Below are 20,615 nucleotides of genomic sequence, written 5' to 3'. Positions count from 1 at the left end.
GCAAATGAATTGTTTTGGCATTAGAGAATTAGACTAACAAAAGCAAAAATCTTTGAAAGAAATTATTTTTTAAAAATTTTATTAATGTGATTAAATAGAGGTTTTTATTATGAAAGTTTTGTATAAAATTTTTTGACATTTCAAATAATTTTCGAGATTTATCGAGAAAAGCAAAATGCCGCTCTACATGAAGAGTGATTTCATCCCTTAGAATCGTTTTTGGATCGCAACTAGAAATTTCTAAATTTATCTATTTATCATCTTAATTTATATATTTATGTTAAGTTTCATCAAAATCAGAATTTTCGAGTTCGCAAAGTTCTCTTTGATTTTCTAGTGCCAAAACTTTATTTGCAGACCTGGGTTTATTGGCAAAATTGGTTTGTTTTGGTGTCTTTTATACTACCTGAAGTTTATCGATCTGGGACAGCTCTATAATATGAGTTGACATACATATATAAATACATCCTTATTGATATAAAGTATTGGAAGAGGATGTATAAATATATAACAGCGTAAATTAATATGTAAATACATAGTTATTTATTAGAAGATAAATCGAGATTTCGAGATAATTTGCCATCTGAATTATTTATTCTGAATTAGGAACGTGTGGATGCGTTTCTCTGGATCGTGTGCATTCAAGTGTGGATGTATTTAGGAAAGTAATGATTTTCCTCGTTAATATATCTAATCGCGACTGTGCACATGTTAATCTATCCTTGGATCATCTATCTGTTCACGAGGTTGCATGCAAACTGCTGCAGAGCCTTATCGATCGGCTTGATGTGCCTTATAATGCTTAATTTTTTTCTATAAAGGAGCTATATTCTATAATATTAGATTCGTTATAATATTAGATTCACTATAATTGCTTTTAATTTGAGGAAAATTATATGACAAATTTTGAAAATTAATGCGTTTATTAAAATAATCTTATCGTAATTAGTCAATTTATTATTCAATATTTACAACACTTTCACATTATTTTTACACATTTCGTAGATCGCACAAATAAAATCGCATAAATAATTTCGGCAATTAATTTATTATATCGTAAGAACTAGATCACTATATGAATATATCACAGAGTTATTTATAATGAGGCTGTTATTTTTAGCTATATCCTTTTTTCTATGTTTATTTTCTGTCTTTCTCTTTTTTCTCTCTTTCGCTCTTCAAAGCGCAAGCATATAATCGGATTAGTTTAAGTACGGCAAGTGAAAAAAGTGTTATTAAAAAGAACAATACTCTAATCTCTCTCTAGAATAAAACTGCATCAGCTTAAAAAGTTGGAGAAGTTAAGAGAGATTAAAAATATCCCATTACATGAAGAAGCGAAAATTTACTTTCTATTATAGCCGCAATAAACTCAAAGCGAGTACTGATATAATATGTAAAGCGCAGAAAGCGTAAGTGTATTTAATAACAAGTCTATAATTTTCCTCCAAAATAAATCTACATTAATTATTTAAGACTAACAGGAGCTTGAAAATACTCCGCTAAGGCGAAGGAAAATCTAAATTCACTTGAAACATATTCTAAAATAAACAAGTCAAGGTAACAAGCGCAGTAATTGCTTTATTTTGACTACAATGAATGTAAAAAAAGACGCGGCGCTAAAAAGAACACATTTAATTTCTCAGAAATAAATCTGTGTGTATGCTTATACATATATTTAAACTTAATCTTATAACATATATCTCAACATATTATATCTTTAGGATATTTTTTTTTTTTTGAAATTTTGAACAAATTTTACTTCATATACAATGTATAACAACACAATTTTAATTTCAAACTTTATCATATTAAGATAAAAAAAAAAAATACATCTAGTCAAATTTCATCTGAAGATGAAGTGACTCCGAATTTCTCGAAGAATCCATAACGTACGTCGCTTGTGTAAGGTGTATCGTATATTATAAGGAAGCGGAAATTTATCCGCATGAAATATATTCTGCGAAACGGACTGAAAATAAACGCCGAGCAACAGCGAATAGGACAAAGTGCCTCGCGATTATAAACGTGTTTATTTCATTTGCATGAATATATTCCGCATCTGACCTCTCTCTGAGACAGTGTGAACGATAGCGAGAGAAAGAGAGAGAGAGAAGTAAAACGATAATATTTGTAGTATAGATGCTATGCAAGAGGAGAGTCTCGATTCTATCGCGCTTATTTACGCTCGCTGTATTCTAAAAATGTTCACTTTGCCGAATATCCCAGCGCCTTTCTTTATCTCATTTTCTGCACGATCTCATCGCCACTCATTCGCGGACTAGGAGATATGATATAATTAATAAAAATTATTCCATGTATGTTTATTCATTTAAGATCGATATACAGGGTATCCCAGAATTAGACTAGACAAAAATCAGGTGGTTATAAAGGACATTAAAACAAGCTAATTTTGCCAATAAATCCGTATCTGCAAATAAGCCATTTTGACATTAGAGAATTAAAAAATCTAACAAAGGAAACCTCGCAAACACGAAAATTTTGATTTTGATGAAATTTTACACACATGTAGAGGGGGGGATAAATAAATGAATTTAGAAATTTTCAGTTGCAGCCCAAAAATGGTTTTAAGGAATGAAATCACCCCTCATATGTAGAACGGTTTTTTGTTTTTTTCGATATATCGAAAATTGTTCGAGGTATCAAAAAATTGTTTATGCAAAAGTTTCATGGAAAAAAAACCCTTTATTTAATCATATTAGTAAAATTTCGAAAAGTAATTTTTTTCGAAGATTTTTATTTTTATTTGCAGACACGAGTTTATTAACAAAGTTGAATCGTTTTCGTTTCGTGTCCTTAATAAATACTTGAAATTTGTCGGTTTAATTCTGGGACATCTTGTATAAAAATAGAACCGCAAATATATAGCTACGGCGTCTTCGTTGTCACGGATTTCTAATGAATTTATAAATTAAACAGAAATATATGTTTTGTATCCTATAGATACGAGTTCTTCATGTACGAGGAATCTCGTGTGTCTCATTTGCGCACCGGTGGGGGAGGGGCACGTAAGAAGGAGGGGGAAAAAGGAGGGGGAAAATCGCTTTGCGCCTTGGCGGGACGATTCGCATTTTAAAACTTTGCTCGCACGCTGACGCATCGCGATACAGCAAGAGATTGGATTCAGTTCCATTAAAAGTAATAAAAAGTTATCACGACCCAGAAAAAATATAATTCGCAGATTTATTTGCGCGACTGCTGTTAATGCGTGTTTTACATCGTATCATGCTCATTAATTAGCTTGATCTTATCTATAGGAATGGGAAGTCCTGAATCCACGTATTTATACAATCGTGCTAAATCTCAATATCTACAGGGTGTCTAATAATAATCACTCCACCCGTAATATGCAAATAGAGCGGATTAAATTAAATAGGAAAGTCTTTTTAGTACCATTTTTTTTTGAATATCGCTTAATAAAAGAATTATTATTGAGTAAAGTTTGACCAAACATCGCTGATCTTTAGCCAAGCGCTCGGTGAGCCGCGCTATGACAGTTGAACGCACACTACCAAGTGCGCGGCTCATCGACGTGGGTCCAGTTAAAGATCAGCGATGATTGACCAGACTTTATTCAAAAATAATTCTTTTAAGCGTTAAATAAAACAAAAAAAATGATAAAGGACTTTTCTGCTTGGTTTAATCCACTCTATTTGTACATTACGGGTGGAGCGATTATTATCAGACACTCTGTATATTTCGAAAATTACATTGACAATTACAATTATAAAAAGACATAGCAAGAAACATTGAAAGGACGTCGGACAAAAAGTAAAATTTCCTTTTTTCTTTTCTTAAACATTTTTTGAAGTTTCTTTTTTAAATTATTTTTTTGTTATGTGAAATTAAATGTAGCGCGAAAAATCACGTCTCTTTGTGGTAGATCTTTTATATGTCTATTCATTCATCACAATTACGAATTTACAGGAACGATTAATCGACACAATTTCCCTTTCTTGCTGCTGCAATTGTATAATATTATCTCGCTACATCCATTTACCTTCCAATACGTTATAAGGAGCACAGAATTTTCTTATCGAACTTTTTAAAACTTGGTCCCGAACATGCTATGATGATTTTGTAAGCTTCGCGATTATGCCCCAGTAATTTCCGTTAGTTTAATTTACACAAAAAGCCGGAAGTTTACCGCTACCAATAAAAACGAGAGACTTTGCATTTACACTCATTGACGCTTGCTTTTAATATCGATCTGTCTCCAATTTCGATTTTAAATGTCGCATTGACGAGCAAGTCAGCACGGTTATCGCGGTAGCATCGGTGCAATTGCCTTTTTATAAACGTCGACGTCATGAATCGATTTGGCTCGAGACGTTGGTTCGTTAATTAAACTATGGTCGCGATGAAAGCGACGATTTTATCGCGCAAATTTGAAGTAAATGCGTTGAGAGAGGATTATATATATATTTCTCATTGTGTCAAGCACTTTCAGGCTCGGTTGATAAGCAAGTTTAGCAATTTTGGCGTGAAGAGATAATGGGTATTGGACAAACCAAGCAAAACTATATTTTCATATCAGACGCATGTAAGGTTTCAATTTTTTTCAATTTGATCTTTATACGGCGTTATCAATTCGGTAACCATGATAAGAGTCTTCATTTAAAAGTTGCCGCGATACAAAATATACTGATAAAAATAAATTTCCCCTCCCCTCAAAAAATTATAAATATAAAATTATAAATATAATTATTATTAAACATATATATTGTGTATTTATTTATACATTTTCTCTTCTGCAAAAGATATGAAATATTGTAGATACAAAGAATATGAATTTTGTATAGAGTGTATACTCCCTGAAAAACCTAGAAAACCTGGAATTCTCAGGGATTTCATTTTTATTTTGAAAAATTAGGGAATTATGGAATTTTATTCGAACTCAGGAATTTTTTTTTTAATTCTCTCTTTAATCATTTTGTTTTTATATTGCAAGCATCGGCAATTTTGGCCAATGATTATGAATTATGTTTCAAATATATTATAAATATTATATCTTTCTTTCTTTGATTACAAAGTTCAATAAAGAAAAATATACCGGAACAGGAATTGTTTTTTATAAGTTTTTGGACGCCAAACACGAATCCGATTTTAAAATTGTTTCATCACGTCAGAATTTTGAGAAATTTGCAAAAAGATATATTTTCACGAACTTTGGCATATTATAATTATGTGACGTGCAGAAGTTTTATTACAATCAAAATATAAATTGTGCAAATGAGAAGTGCTTATCTTATAAAAGTCATTCAGTTTTTTTCAGTACATTTTTAAATTTAATATTTAAAATTTAAGTGGTTTATTTTTTCTTTGTATGGTCGAAAAGAGCATTAGAAAACGCACACAAAAAATCTTATTTTAAAAAGTTCTATCTAAAAATTCTTCAACTCGTCTCCTTTACTCGGAATTTTGAAATTACCTGAAATATTAGGAAATTTTCGAGAAATCTTTTCACAAGCTTTGGATTGACACCCTGTGTATAGTTTTTAACGCTATGTAGATAAAATGAACAATTTTACGCATTATACACTTTCGAAGTACATTCGATTGTCTCTATTTTCGAGTTGCTTCGTTAGATCATCACACAATCAATTGCACAATTAATACGTCAATTAATCGATGATTAGATAATTAATTCAATTAGTTTTCTCTTGCGAAAATCTCTCGCTGCACTGGCTGCTGCGAAATTGAATTATGTACACCAAAATTTATTCGCGCATGCAATCCAAGCCCTATTTGCATAAGCGCCTATGGAGGGAATATTCGGGGCTTGCTTTTGCAATCGCTTTAACGCGCTTAATCGACATGTCGCTTCCGATTCCGAATCGACGCGTACTCTTATATGTATCGCGGAAAAAAAAATTTTCGCTATCATAGCTAATCATGGTTTGCAAAAGAAATTTGTAAACTACAGCAAAATGGTTTGCTGTTGCACTTAATAAATAGATATCACAGCTAAGATGTTTGCTGTCCATATATTACGACTGAAATGTAGTTACCACACGCAGTTTTTAGTTACGGCAGCTAATTTTTTTTTCCGTCTATGAGATATGCTTATATTATTATACAACTTATATGCATCAGAAAAAGGATGAATAATCAACAATAACCGTTTCAAGAGAGAGCGTTGATATTTTCAATCACAAATATTTTAATTCCAACGTCAATCCGATGCAGTTTTATTAATCCTTTCATCTCGAAATTTTTTTTAATTTTGAAACGAACGTTTGGGTGATGTACATCAATCAGTCAATTTTATGCAATATCTCGTATATGAAATTCATAATAATTCGAGCAATGCGTTTTGTTAATGCCGCAATAATCAAATTCATCAAATTATCAAGAAAGTTATTCGAACCATCAACCTAGAGCATTTTACAAATATGCACGCAAAATAAAGTCAATACTTCCCGAGCGATCATGATTCATGTGAGATGCATATTCGCCACGGCCGAGAAGTTTCGCCTTTTTCTCTATTCTTGTTCCGCAATAGGAATCATCGTTAACCGCTCGCCGTTGAAAAAAAAAACGATAGTGATATCTGAACTCTCAATATGGCCAGGCATCTTACTCAAGTGCAGTAAGAGGGATGGGTAGCCGGGGTAGCGTTAACCCGTGGTATAAAATCTTTTGGTGTCGGTTTCACGAGACATAGGGACGAGATGTTCACGGGAGTTTTATCGAGCCTTTTTTATCTGGTTTAACTAATGATAACGTTTATATAATGTTAAAAGTGAGTTTAAATTCTCTTTATTCGAAAGGATATCACTGGAAAATCAGGGAAAATCTGAAATTGTCAGGAATTTCTTTTGTACCAGGAAAAATCGGGGGATTCTTTTGTTGTTGATCAAAAAAGTTCAGTGAACGAAGAAAATCATGGCAAATTCCGGTTTTTACTGTCCCGGATTTTATCCAATAAGATAAATTGGCAAAAACTATAAAAATAACCATATAACATGTGACATTAGAATAATTATATAAGTCTATGCAAAAAGATATTTTTATTTCTATTAAAAAATCATACTAATCATTGTAGTTTAAAAAAATTAAATTAATATTAATAGTTTTTCTTAATTCAAATTAATATGTGAAATTTTTAAAACTAAAATTTTTAGAGATTTAAATATTACTAAATTTTATATTAATTTTTAATTTAATAAGAAAAAAATCTAATAACATAACAGAATTAAAAAATTTTTCCGAATAGATTTGGATTGTGTTCATCATTCAACACTTAACAAAAATGAATTTATTTATTACAACGATTTCTAATTTATTATGGATTTTATATTTGATTATTATTATTATATATTGAATAAAAGTTTAAATTAGAAAACACTTTTTCAAGTGATAAATGTTATATAGATAAAAAGAGTTTCTTTTTATTTGAATATTTTTAATAGAAAAGATCAATTTTTTTCCGGAAAAAAGCGGTTTTTATTACTGGATTTTATTCAAAAAAATAAATTTTTGCCAGCCCTATCGACAAGTATGTATTTACAATAATTATAAAAATACATCTACCTCTGTTTATATGTATATTGAATATCTTAACAAAATATTGAATATGCAATACATATTCTTTATTGTAATTTTTAGTATTAAAAAAAATGAGTGTTAAAAATGTTTATTTTGCGAAAGCTATTTATTTTTTTTTCTTTCAGTACATTTGCATATATTTAGCATTGGAAACTTAAGCGACTCTATTTTTTCTTCGTATGACTGAAAAACAATCGAAAACGTATACAATTTAAAAACACTTATTTTAGAGGAAGAGTTGCACCAAAAAATTATTTAAATATTTTCTTTATCTGTAATTTTGATAATAAAATACCTGGGAGATCAGGGATTTTTTGTACAAAATTTGAGCAGACATCCGTTTATATATAAATAAGCGGGATAAGCTTAATTAAGTGTAATTAATGCGATTTAAGATAAAAATTGGGGAGTAATATATGTATTTAGAGAAAACAATGGAATATATCCTACGCGTTCAACATAAGTCATAATAGTTTAAGCCCTATAACAGGCCGATGATTTTAATAACCGAGATATAATTTGACCAAGGCATTGATTACAACCTTGCGTATCGCGCAAATAACACGATGAATAAGTGAATGAGAAACAACACTGGACGCGGCATAAGAGGAGAAAGAAACACGCCCAAAACTTTTTTTTTTTTACGAGCGAGTGACTGAAGACCGAGGAATAAGAATATGCATGTTCGGACCATTCATCAGGGCCGATAGATAACGACGGACATTTTGGCGATCGTGAAAATGGTTCAAGGATACAATAACCCGGGACATACGGGACGATCTGGCATCGAACATCCTCCCCTCCTTCATCTTCTCCTCTCGTCCTCCCCCGCACTTCGGTTATATCTGAAAACGAAGCGCATTCTCTATACGCCTTGGTCGATGACGTAGAGACGAACGAATAGCTCACAAAGTACATCTCTCGGTTTCTTTTGGTTTTAGTTTTTGAGGTTATGTGCGTTGCCTTGCTTAATTGTCTTATGTATAAAATGTATAGAAATGAAGAGAATAAAAATGGCCCTTGAAATGCAATGGAGTTCATAGATTAATTTATACATCTTTTATACATTGATAATTTTATTTTTCTAACGTAGATACAATGTAAATGATATAAAACTGATTATTTTATTATAAAATGTGAAATATTGTTGCGGAACTTTTGTCAATGCTAATTGTGTCAAAATCAAATTTATCAATTTATCAAGAAAGAATGTTAAGAATCATTAATCTTGAGTAATATCGATGTTGATACGACAAGATTATTCCTTTGAAACAGAATAATTTTGATATGTAATATTTTCTTTTAATAATTAGTTTCGAAAATAAAGTACTTTTTGCATCAGAACACACAAGTCCTTAATTATAGATGTTTAGTTACAATAGCAGCAAAAAGCTGTCGAATTTTATTTAAAAAATTGAATTTGGTTTAGGTTAGGTTAAAATTTTTTTGGAGATGCAGAGGGAGGGCAGCACCTTTTCCCCGCTTACGCATTCACTTTGCAATGACTATATAGATCGATAAACATCCAAGAAGTTGAGCCTTTGCTTGTTGTTTGTTTAGAAGTTATTGATAAAAAACATAATGAATGAAAATCAATATTTTTCTTATTTATTATTTGTAATATCATATAAAGAAATAATACACACACATACACATATATCTATGAGAAATAAACATTAAATTATCATCTGTATGTTATTGCAAAGTGAATGCGTGAGCGGAGGAGAGGCGGAATTAGTTCTGCTCATTTTGTTCAGCTAACTTATAAGTCGTTAAATAACTTTGTGAATTTAAATTAAGGTTTGCACAAATGTTTATTAGAATTTTGTTAACACATGTGAAAATTTTTATTTCGCCGTCAATATTTTTTTTTTGTCAAATTCGTTGATAAATGCTACAATGCGATTTTTCATAAGAATCAATAAAAACTTTAAGCTTAAATAATTTTCAAACCATTAAGAGAATTGTGCTTAGGTTTTGCACAGATATTCAGAAGTAATAATAGAACAATCAATGAAATTTCCATGTTTTTGTCAATGGTTTAGCATATGACATATACATCCTTAAGTAATAAACGCAATTATGATTAAGATCGAGAGTGAATCTATGAGACCGCACATATCTTTATTACATTTACGCGTTATTCGATACTAATGATTCGATGTTACTGGGAGTCGTGCGGTCTCTTTGGATCGGCGTTTTCTTATCGGTTTCCTTTCTACGCAACGATCACGTTATCATAGGTTTCATCAATGTCAGCCACGAGGCCGCACAGACTTGTACAATTGCTTTGGCTTGCGTTTTTTGTGCGAACGTAAAACGCACCGATGTGTTATCGCAACATAATTGTATACGTGATATCGGACGATACCGAAGCCGTATCGCACGTTATCACTGTAATCGCGTATGGTAAGAACGCGTAAGATATGAAGACGGCGAATTAGAAATGAGTCGGATGACGTTGAATAAATTACTTCAACGGTTAATGACGTGGTCGATAGTGATGCTATTTTTAGTTTTATCAATGCGTAATTTTCTTTCTATCAAGAAAAGAGATCCTGAAATAACAAATAAAAGAGAGTAATAGTAGGTATAATAAAAATAAATAGGTTATTTAAATTTATTATTAATTAATTTAGATGATGTAAATTATTTTTATTTATTATATAATGTAATTATCTTACTGTATTATAGAATATAAAATTAAATAATAATTATATAACATGAAATATAAATGTAGAGGTCAGTGAAGGGAAATAGAAAGCAAGATTCTACTTTAATTTGCGACACGCGCAAAAATAATATTAATAACTTTAAATCAGTTTATGTAATCACTGCTTTATTTTCTTTCTATTTCACTTTGTTCGCATTTTGCCATTTTCAAAAATAACAGGATAACTCCTACGCCTCACGTTTCCGCTCATTGAGCCTCTTTAAAGCAGCTTTTTATCGCGCGCGTTTACACGCACGCGTGTTTATTTCGGTCGATTTCCGCTCTTGGTAGCGGTTGCATCAGCAACCTTACGATAGTGCGTGCGTGCATGCGTGCGTGCGAACCGGGTCGCGGATGGACTTTGATCGCCAGAAATATGGCACAAGTTTGGAAAAATATTTCTTTTTTTTCTTCATCATCAACACTTCCAGTTAGTAATTCCATTTTAGGGGCTCATTTTTCTTAAGGGGCTTCGTTTTCAAATGGAAAAATAAATAAAGTGAAAATTTTTTTTCAATGAATATAAATGACGTTTCCCTCGTACCGGTTATTTTAACAATTCCGCAAACAAGAAAAAATACAACTTATATTCGTCGCATCATTTATTTAGAGACAATTAAAGAAAGTCGATGTACCAATATATAGACCGGGATGTTTATATCGATAAGCGATATAGTATGACCCAATTCTATCGGCATACAAATATATATTTTTCATCGATTGCCAATACCTCCTCTTTGTACAGTATTGCTTTCTTCTTCTTCTTCATCTTTTTTTTTCTTCTTTTTTTCTTTCTTTTTCTTGCTTCTTCTCTTTTTTGAAGTGCTCTCGTTTAACACGTTCGAACGAGTTGTATTTCGAACGTTTCCAGAAAGCTCCAATTTGATTGTCGTATACGAATATTCATGAGTTTTGAGCTCTCAAGAACGATCCAATGGGAGAGCAGATGCAGTGAAGAAACTTTCATCAGAGGAGCATACGATTTTATCGAGCATTCATGTACCGCGACGACTAATTTTTCGAAGAAATTTTGCCCCGGCTTTTTTATAGACATTTTTAAAACAAGCGCGATTTGAAAACCTATCAGGAACTATAGAACTATTTGGGGTGCAAATAGAACTCTCTATAAAACTTTCGATTTTTGAAAATGCGGTGCTAACTTCACACCGGCGATTTGAAGTCACCGGCGTAAAAGCAAAATAATTATATTTTCGACTACTACGAAGTCTGAGTAATATTATTGTAGAAAAATCTTTATCGTGAATTTTTTTAGCGATAAATGAATGACCATAAATCTTACGTGCGTCGAAGAAAAATGATATTCTTATAAATAATTAAGCACATATTGGTCTAATAAAAAATCTCCGATCTCAGATCATTACATCTTCTCCTTTTTTTAATATTTTTTTTTTAAAATGTGTATTTTGCATTACCGATTTTATTTCCAAAATTTGCGACAACGATCGTAACTATACTCATCATGTTGATATTTTTGTTTTAGGCAGCTGCGCGAAGGAACACTCGCGGAAAATGGCCTACAGAACGACAGTCGGCTTACATTGCTGCCGAGTGTGGAAACCGGATTGTTGGTAAGTTGAACTCTCCATGTTCTCGCAGACGTGGGTATTAATCAAATGAACCCGGCAACTGGCGCGGTATAATGAGTAGTTATTGGTGCAAGTTTTATCTGCGCGCATCATCACCGAAAGACAAACTATCGCGCGAAAAGCCCGGTATGATCTCGATCCACTCTTCCCCCCTTTTCTCGAAATGAAATAGAAATTTCACGAGAGAAATTATTATTAGAGAAAAATTTTTTAATTTATACGTCATCTGTATACATTTTACGAGATATACATATCGAATGCATTATGTAATTACTGAAGCGAAAAATACGTCTCTATAAAACTCTCGATAAAACTTTCGATTTTTGAAAATGCGGTGCTAACTTCACACCGGCAAAATACGTGTCATATGTTAAAACATTGAAAACATGAAAATTTCGTAGATTGTTCTACTATTTGATAATTTTTATGATATTTTTGAATATCATTGAAACGTTTTTCAAAACATTATTTCAAATATTTTTATCAATGTTATTTTTACTCGTTATAAGAAAAACATTTGCGCAACATTATTCGCAATATTAAGGCGCTCCCATTTCAATGTTATTAAAACTTTAAAATTGGTATCAAAGTTTGTTGAATAATGACGTCAATGTTATAGCCTACATATTTAATAACATTACATATTACTGTAATATAATTGTAATAATGTTATGACGTTATGATGTTATTAATTATTTTTTGCTTATTAATTTTCCATATTGTTCAAACAGAAAAAGAGAGAGAAAGAAAAACAGCATGTTCTCGTTTCTTTTTTTATTTTTATTTTTTTTTCTCTGTGCGTGTGCGCGCGCGTGCGTGTGTGAATATCTCTTTGCGCAATACATTACAACTGCACTCTAGACGCCATTTCTGTCACTCTTACTTTTTTTCATATTGTCTTATTTTCTACTTAACTTTTTTTTTATAATGCAGATTTATTTCATTTTTCAAACAATATAAACTAATTTAGTAGAAAAAAAAGACAATTCCAGTTAGAAACATTAGAAATGGGGAGCGTTTGATGGAGGTTTAAGGATGTTTTGGGAACAATAGTAGCAGAAAGCTGTAAAAGTTAAGAAAAAACATATTTCTTATATATTATTTATATTTTAGTTTATTGTTCAGCCAAAACATCCTTAAGCTTCCATTGGAAGCTCCGTCTGCTTCTAACTGGGATTGTTCGTTTCGTTTTTTTTTTCTTCCTTTTATGTCGCATCCGCGATCACAACCTGGATTCTCGCGCACCACCAAGTCTCCGTCCTGAAACCGTTCCTCGCTCGCGGACGATGCCGGTGATTCGGAAAACTAAGAGAACGTACACGAAGGAGACGCGCAACCGCCGCGGACAAACGCCGTTAACTCCGGCATTCGCGTATCGCCGGGTCACTTGGTTTCTCGGTCACGCCATGACGTCCCCGACACCTTTATCCTTCGGATCCGTTGCAATCTTTAAACCACTAGCCCTTCGTGCATTTTGAGATAAATCTTTATTTCGAAAATAAATCGATGAAAATAAGATTCACGAAATTGATCAAGCGTTTGAAAAAACAAATTTATTGAAGCTCGTTATACACTACTTAAAGAAAATAGGAAACACTTTCATAAAAAATGGGTTGTTTGTAAACCGCTGAAACTCGATGAGAAATCATCGTAGACACAAAATTAAAAAAGCATTTTGAAGTTTGAAGTTTCAACTTTACTACGCTATCGGTAAGATTTTTTAATTTTTTTATCTGCCTTGTCCTATGCTTTAAAAAAACATTGTTTTGTTCCTTAAAATTACATATCTTGATAAAAATAAGAAAAAATAAATAATTGTTATAAAAAAATATATTGCAAATAATTGCATACTTTTTTTAAAAACAATTATTTTCTGTACACCATTTGATTCATCTTATTATTCTGTACATAAAAATATTACAATACAATTATCGAAAACTAAATAATTTTCGAGATATTTTATATTAAAATATGTCAGATTAAGATACAAAATAACTCAAAAAATTCTTAATGAAAAAATACTTTATTATATTGTTTTGAAAAGCTCTCGAGATAAGCTACAAGAATATGCAATAAAAAATAGGGGATTTCACTTAAGAAATTAAAGGTGTCCTTGACTTGACCTTAACGATGTCATCCAAGGTCAAACCAATGACATCATCTTATGTTTCCCTCAAAACCATACAATTTTTGTTCAAAACGTTTTTCTCTAAAATGCTTAGTTTTTGAAAGAAAAGGGATGTACGGGTAGTCTAGAACACCTTGTGTGTGTGTATATATATATATATATATATATATATGTCGCACACTTTGCCAAATTACAAAAATATTAATTTATTTTATTGATTTAATTCTAATTAATATATATACACTGAGCAAAAAAGTTGTTGATTTGACTAAATGTGTTCAACTGATTATTTTCTTGATTGAAATATTTAATATGTTAAATTTAACATGACGTATTTGACTTAAATACTTAAATATTTCAATTAAAAAAATAATCAATTGAACACATTTAGTCAAATCAACAACTTTTCTCAGTATATATATATATATATATATATATATTAATTAGAGTTAAATCAATAAAATAAATTAATATTTTTGTAATTTGGCAAAGTGTGCGACACAAATTTCGACTTTTAAGAATCGCTTACGGTATATATGTATATACCATATATATACGCGACATTTGGTCGCGCAACAATCTGTTACAGAAATCGGAACGCATAAACATATGACGCCCAGGCGACCATATGACTTTAGGCGACATAACGTTTTCGTAAAGTCTGGCCGAAGTAACGTAACATAATGTAATATAACCCAACCGGCAGCAGTACAAATGTACAGGTGTTGTTCCGCACGCGGAACACCAGCTTTTAGGAAACAAGTTGTAGTAACGTTACGTACGGAAACAATTCTCCTCCCTTCTCGTTGTGCATTTCCGCTTAAGAATTACACGGCTGCAAAGGATGTTGCAAAACGGTACAAACCAGTAAGGCGAGCTAGACAAATTTAACATACACGAAAATGTTCGAGGATGCTTTTTGTGTTTGCAAGCAGGAAAAAAAAAGAGAAATGGAAGGGGAAAGCCACGGATATATCGAGATAATTTTTTTCTTCAGTAGAGGATCATATTTTTTTAACTTTTATATTTTTAAACTCCCGTTCGGTTTCGAACGTCGAAAGGTTAAGTTAAAGGGGTCGAAGGGAAGGAGGGAGGGGCACACGGGGTCTCTTTCTCTCTTTTCCCCTGAGCTCGGGAAATTAACTCTGGCGGCGATCCGGGTTCGGAAGCTGCTGGCAACAGCGCATGCGCGCACGCACGGTCCTTATCCACGACCGAGACTTGTTCGCATGGCTGTCAAGGGGGACCGTTGGCCCTCTCGCTCGGCTCTCTCGGTCACCCGCAGTCAATTTTAAAGACTTGTCTTGTATGTGTGTATGAGAATACATGTGTAGGATCGAGCTGTATGCACCTGTATGTACACGTTATGCGCGCGTTCCTTCCCTCCCTCCCTCCCTACCGCCGTCTCTCTCTCTCTCTCTCTCTCTCTCTCTCTCTCTCTCTTTCTCTTTCATTCTTTCACTCTTTCTTGTACGCTTTTGCTCTCCCTCCCTCCGCGTCTCAAGGCGTGATCGCTACACGGCATATAAGGTGTCGTGGAAAAAGGATATGATATATATTTTATGATTATTATAATTATTACACAGTGATATTTATATGGGAAGTAAATTCTGCATAAAAATGATTCACATTATTTGAAACTGTTTAAAAACATTATTACTGTGAAAAACATGAAACAATCTGAACAATGAGGGGTTTTTTTTTATGAGGATTGAAATATAATAATTTAAATTGTAATAATAATTTCGTCGAATTTTTAACATTTTGCGTGGTAAACATGTAAAACGTGTTTCATTTCATTAATTGAATATATTTCTTGTATAAGATCTACACACACACACAAACACACGCACGCACGCACATACGAATTTAGAGTTTATTAAAATAGTTCGTTAAAAAAAATTGAACGATTTCTCGTAAACGTTTTAGGATTTATAGCTACTGCCTTTTTACAATATTTTTTGATACACCCTATAAATGTCGGCTCGTGGGTGGTTTTATGGCAGGCAGGCAGAAGGAAGGACGTGGCGAGACGCGCCTCTTCTATGGGCCTCTACAGATTCACGCAGCCCGATTCGGCTACGAGAGCGCCTCGCGATCGAAGAGCAACGTCTCGCAGCACACTTTTATCTCGGCACTGTTCGCTTTTTCCTCATCTGTTCGCTCGAGATCCGAGAGAGAGAGAGAGAGAGAGAGAGAGAGAGAGAGAGAGAGAGAGAGAAAGAAAGAGGGGAGGAACAGCCCAGCAGTTGTTCGGCTTTTCGGCCTTTGTTCGACGTCGCTCTGGTCGGCTCGTGAAATTACTTGCGAAATCATTAAACGATTTGAAATTGCAAAATTCATCAATTTGGTGAGGCTTCGATTTATTTCAACATTTCTACCATCTCACGATGATATTTGTACCCGTAATAATAATAATCGCGCGAGTATCTTCCAGCCATTTGTGTGAATTCTTGTGATTTATAATCTTGCCATTATTCGAATTGTCTACTAATATTATTCACGGCAAAAGTTCAAAACTCGTGATTAAAGAGATATAATTTTTTACATTTTCATCATGCATGTTGCTACATTATATAATTTTATAAATATATACACTATATTTTTTGTATATTATTATATACTCACACGGAAGTATATTATCCTTGACATTTTAATACGCTTTTCTATATGAGTAAATAATTGTGACAGTGGTTATAAAAAGTCCAGAGAGCTATACATTTAAATTTAAATACTATTTCATTTTATAGGATACTTTAAGCGCGCTAAACACAGAATCCATTAAATCTGTTAATAAAGTTTAGTAACATTCAGTAACATTCATTGAATTGAGTTGTATGTATATATACAGAGAGTTTTAGAATTAGACCCACAAACTTTAGTTTGTTATAAAAGACACTAAAATAAGCCAACGTTGCCAGTAAACCCGTGTCCGCAAATGAGCTACTTTGACACTAGGAGAATCAAAAATTAACAAGGAAATTTCACAAACCCGAAAATTTTGATTTTTATGAAACTTTACGCACATGTAAGGGAAGGGGAGAAATAGATGAATTTAGAAATTTCCAGTTACAGTCCAAAAATGATTCTAAGAGGTGAAATCATATGAAGAGCGGCTTTTTGCTTTTCTCGATATATCTTGAAAATTATTCTAGATGTCAAAAAATGCAAAATTTTAATAATAATAAAAACATCTCTATTTAACCATATTAATAAAATTTTGAAAAAATAATTTTTTTTTCACAGATTTTTGCTCTTGTTAGTATTTGATTCTTTAGTGCCAAAATGACTCATTTGCGGACATAAGTTTATTGATAAAATTGGCTTGTTTTGATGTCCTTTATAACTGTCTGAAGTTTCGGTCTAATTATCTTTTATATGTATATATATATATATATGGGTGAATTACTAGAAAATGCCTTCTAAGATATTTTCATAAATATTGATTTTAGACTAAAAGGTTTCACATAAAAATTAAATTATTTTGAAGCTACATTTTGGTCATCTTTTACATTTTTTAGGTGCAGGTGTCAAAAAGTTTTGAAGGTCATCTCAAGTTTTTTCAAGATTCAAGCGTCTTTTTTAATTCATTTCAAGATCACTCCATAGTCAAGGTGTCATAGATCGTCCGACTCGTCTTTTTATCATCTACAATTATAGTTGTTAAAAAATAGAACTTTTTATTTAAGAAACGAGGTGACTTTTACATTTTTTTTACGCCTACATCTAAAAAAACATTCTAAAACGACCAAAATGTAACTTTTTCAAAATAATTTGACTCTATATATATATATATATATATATATATATATATATATATGTATGTATGTATGTATGTATGTATGTATGTATGTATGTATGTATGTATGTATGTATGTATGTATGTACACACACACACACACACACACACACACACACACACACACACACACAGGATGTTCTAGATCAATGGGGACAAAACTCGTGTGCAGGTAGAGCGGACCAAACTGAGACGAAAAGTCCTTTATCTTTTTTTTATATAACGTTTAATAAAAAAATTATTAAGTAAAGTCTCATCGCTGATCTTTAGCCCGGCGCACGTCGGTGAGCCGCGCACCTGGTAGTGTGCGTGAGCGCTCAGCTGTTACACATAAAGGACTTTTCAGTTTGGTCCGCTTTATCTGCACACGAGTTTATCCATATTAAGCTGGCCACCCCACCAACGCAAAATAATGTCGCACCTATCAAATTATTTAGTGTTAATTATGTGCTAATTTGTTGCCGTAGTCCGAATTTTGTTGCTCGAACTGTTTAGCAGGAATTCAAATTTAAAGTGGAGGGGAGGGAGGGGGAAGCTTGACATTAAGCTAGCTTCTCCCCATAATGAACAAAAGTAAAAAATAAAAAATCAATATACCAGAATTTGTTGCTATATTGTTGCTCTAAAATAACGTGAAAATATTTTGAAAAAAAGTATATTATTTAATTAATACCACTATACACTCAGTCTCTCGGCGCCGTATCATCGACTTTGGCGAACTAAAAGAATTTGTTGCTCGCATATATTTAGTATTAAAATCTCGCATGATATTAAAAGCTCGCATATATTTGGTATTAAAATTATCTGTGGACAATATACCAAAATATATACGATATTGAATTTGATGCCCATTTTGAAGTATTAAAAAACGACACTTTGTCGCCGCGGATTTATATGACGCAATCTTATACCATATAAACTAATTAAAAGAATTTGTTGCTTGCATGTATTTGATATTAAAATAATCTGTGGATAATATATTATCGAAATATATACGATATTAAATTTGTTGCCCGTTCTAAAATATTAAAAAACGACACGTACATACGTATGTATGCATGTATATATGTATGTACTTATGTACGTATGTACGTATATATGTATTTATATATCTATGTATGTATATATGTACGTATATATATGTATGTACTTATGTACGTATGTACGTATATATGTATTTATACAGGGTGAAACATTAAAGGTGTAACAGGCTAATATTTTTGAAACTGGACGAGACATAAAATTCTTATTTTCCAGCGAATGTTTGGTATCAAAGTGAGCATTCGACGTAAAAATGCAACTTCGCACTGCAGTTAACATATGAAATTAATGATTTTAAAATAAGGATTTTATATGTAGTTAAGTTTTAGAAATATTGGCCTGTAACACTTTTAGTGATTTACCCTGTATATATAATCGAATTTATAATGCAAGTTTTATATATTTCCTAATATAAGATAAAATATAAAGACTCAATATTATACAGAGTGTTAAGAAAAAGTTTCACGACTTTAACTTAAGATCATACTCACAAAATAAAGGAAAACAAGTCTTAATAAACATGGGTTAAAAAATTAACTGTCAGAGTTACGAACGATCTTCAACAACGGATTATCTTACTGTTTTTTTTTACTCAAAAGAAGAATTTATTCTTTAAAAAGAAAAAAAAGAAGAATTCTTTAATCTTCAAAGTTTACAGAAGATTTTCTACATGCTCTCCTCCTATTTTTATACATGCTTCACATCTTCGTATTATAGAATTGCCAACTCTTTAAAAAATTCCCGATTTTGTTTAAGCTACTTTGACAGGCATTTTGTATTTTTTGATGTAATCATGTCTGTTTGTATACCGCATGAGAATACCAGAAGCAATACAAATCACATACTTTAATTAAAATGGAAAATAGTTCGTAACTTAGACAATATTAATTTTTTGTTCCATATTTATTAGGATTTTTTTCCTCTCCATTTTGTGAATACTATTTGCCTTTAATGTTCTGAATTTTTTTTGAACACTGTATAAATCTTTTCTCCTAAAAAAGCTTTCACTTTCTCTTCTTTTTTGCAACGTTAGCTCTATCACATCTTTTGTTCTGATATTTTTTGACGTTTGAAATATTGGATTTAAAGATGATAGACTTGTCCTGAATATGAATATTATTCTTTTTATTACCTTTTTATAAACGTTTTGTTTCACTGATAATCATCATCGTAGTTAATGTATGTGTTTTTTCATTAACTACTTTATCCAATTTCTAGATTTCCGGCGTTTTGATTTAACTGAACGGCAATTGAGATTATCACGTTAAGGCATACAAACCCACTTTACGGTAAATTGATTTCGCGATCGAAGATGACGATGGCAATCCAATTGGTGTGTCGGCTATTTCCGTCGGATACGCACGGTCATTGATCATTATTTCACCATTGGATAAAAGAATTCGACAGATTATCGTTGCATTTATTCTTGAGTGCAGTGTTTAAATAGTCTATCTCTCATTCCTAGAATCTCAAGCGAGGCTGTAAATGAATTAAAAAGAGGACACGTAGACAGACAGAAGAAATTGAATGAATAAATTTTATCTGAAAATGGAAAAGCAAAAAGTGAAATTATTTTTACGAGAAATGAAATAGCCATTTCACTTTTATACATTTTATATCGTGTGATAAAGGGAAGTTTAAAATTAAAAAAAAAAGATAACATTTGCGAATAGAATGCACGAGAAAATTGTTGTCGAGGTTTTATTTTTATATTGATTTGTATCCTTACTCTTTATTTTTAATTCCGATAAGGAA

At 31.9% G+C, this 20,615-nt stretch overlaps 1 protein-coding gene across 2 annotated transcripts in view; it reads left to right on the top strand.

Annotated features, from left to right (window-relative positions):
• LOC126852982 (midnolin homolog) overlaps window positions 1–20,615 on the top strand; it is a 51,981-nt gene that overhangs the window by 16,216 nt on the left and 15,150 nt on the right. For both annotated transcript variants that reach the window (XM_050598331.1, XM_050598332.1), the window contains exon 2: window positions 11,787–11,874. In XM_050598331.1, coding sequence (XP_050454288.1) covers window positions 11,787–11,874 — 88 coding nt within the window. The remainder of the gene's footprint in view (window positions 1–11,786; window positions 11,875–20,615) is intronic.

This window comes from Cataglyphis hispanica, chromosome 11 (assembly GCF_021464435.1).
Source record: "Cataglyphis hispanica isolate Lineage 1 chromosome 11, ULB_Chis1_1.0, whole genome shotgun sequence".
In the NCBI taxonomy this organism is placed as follows: domain Eukaryota; kingdom Metazoa; phylum Arthropoda; class Insecta; order Hymenoptera; family Formicidae; genus Cataglyphis; species Cataglyphis hispanica.
This window is presented reverse-complemented; position numbering and strand designations above follow the sequence as displayed.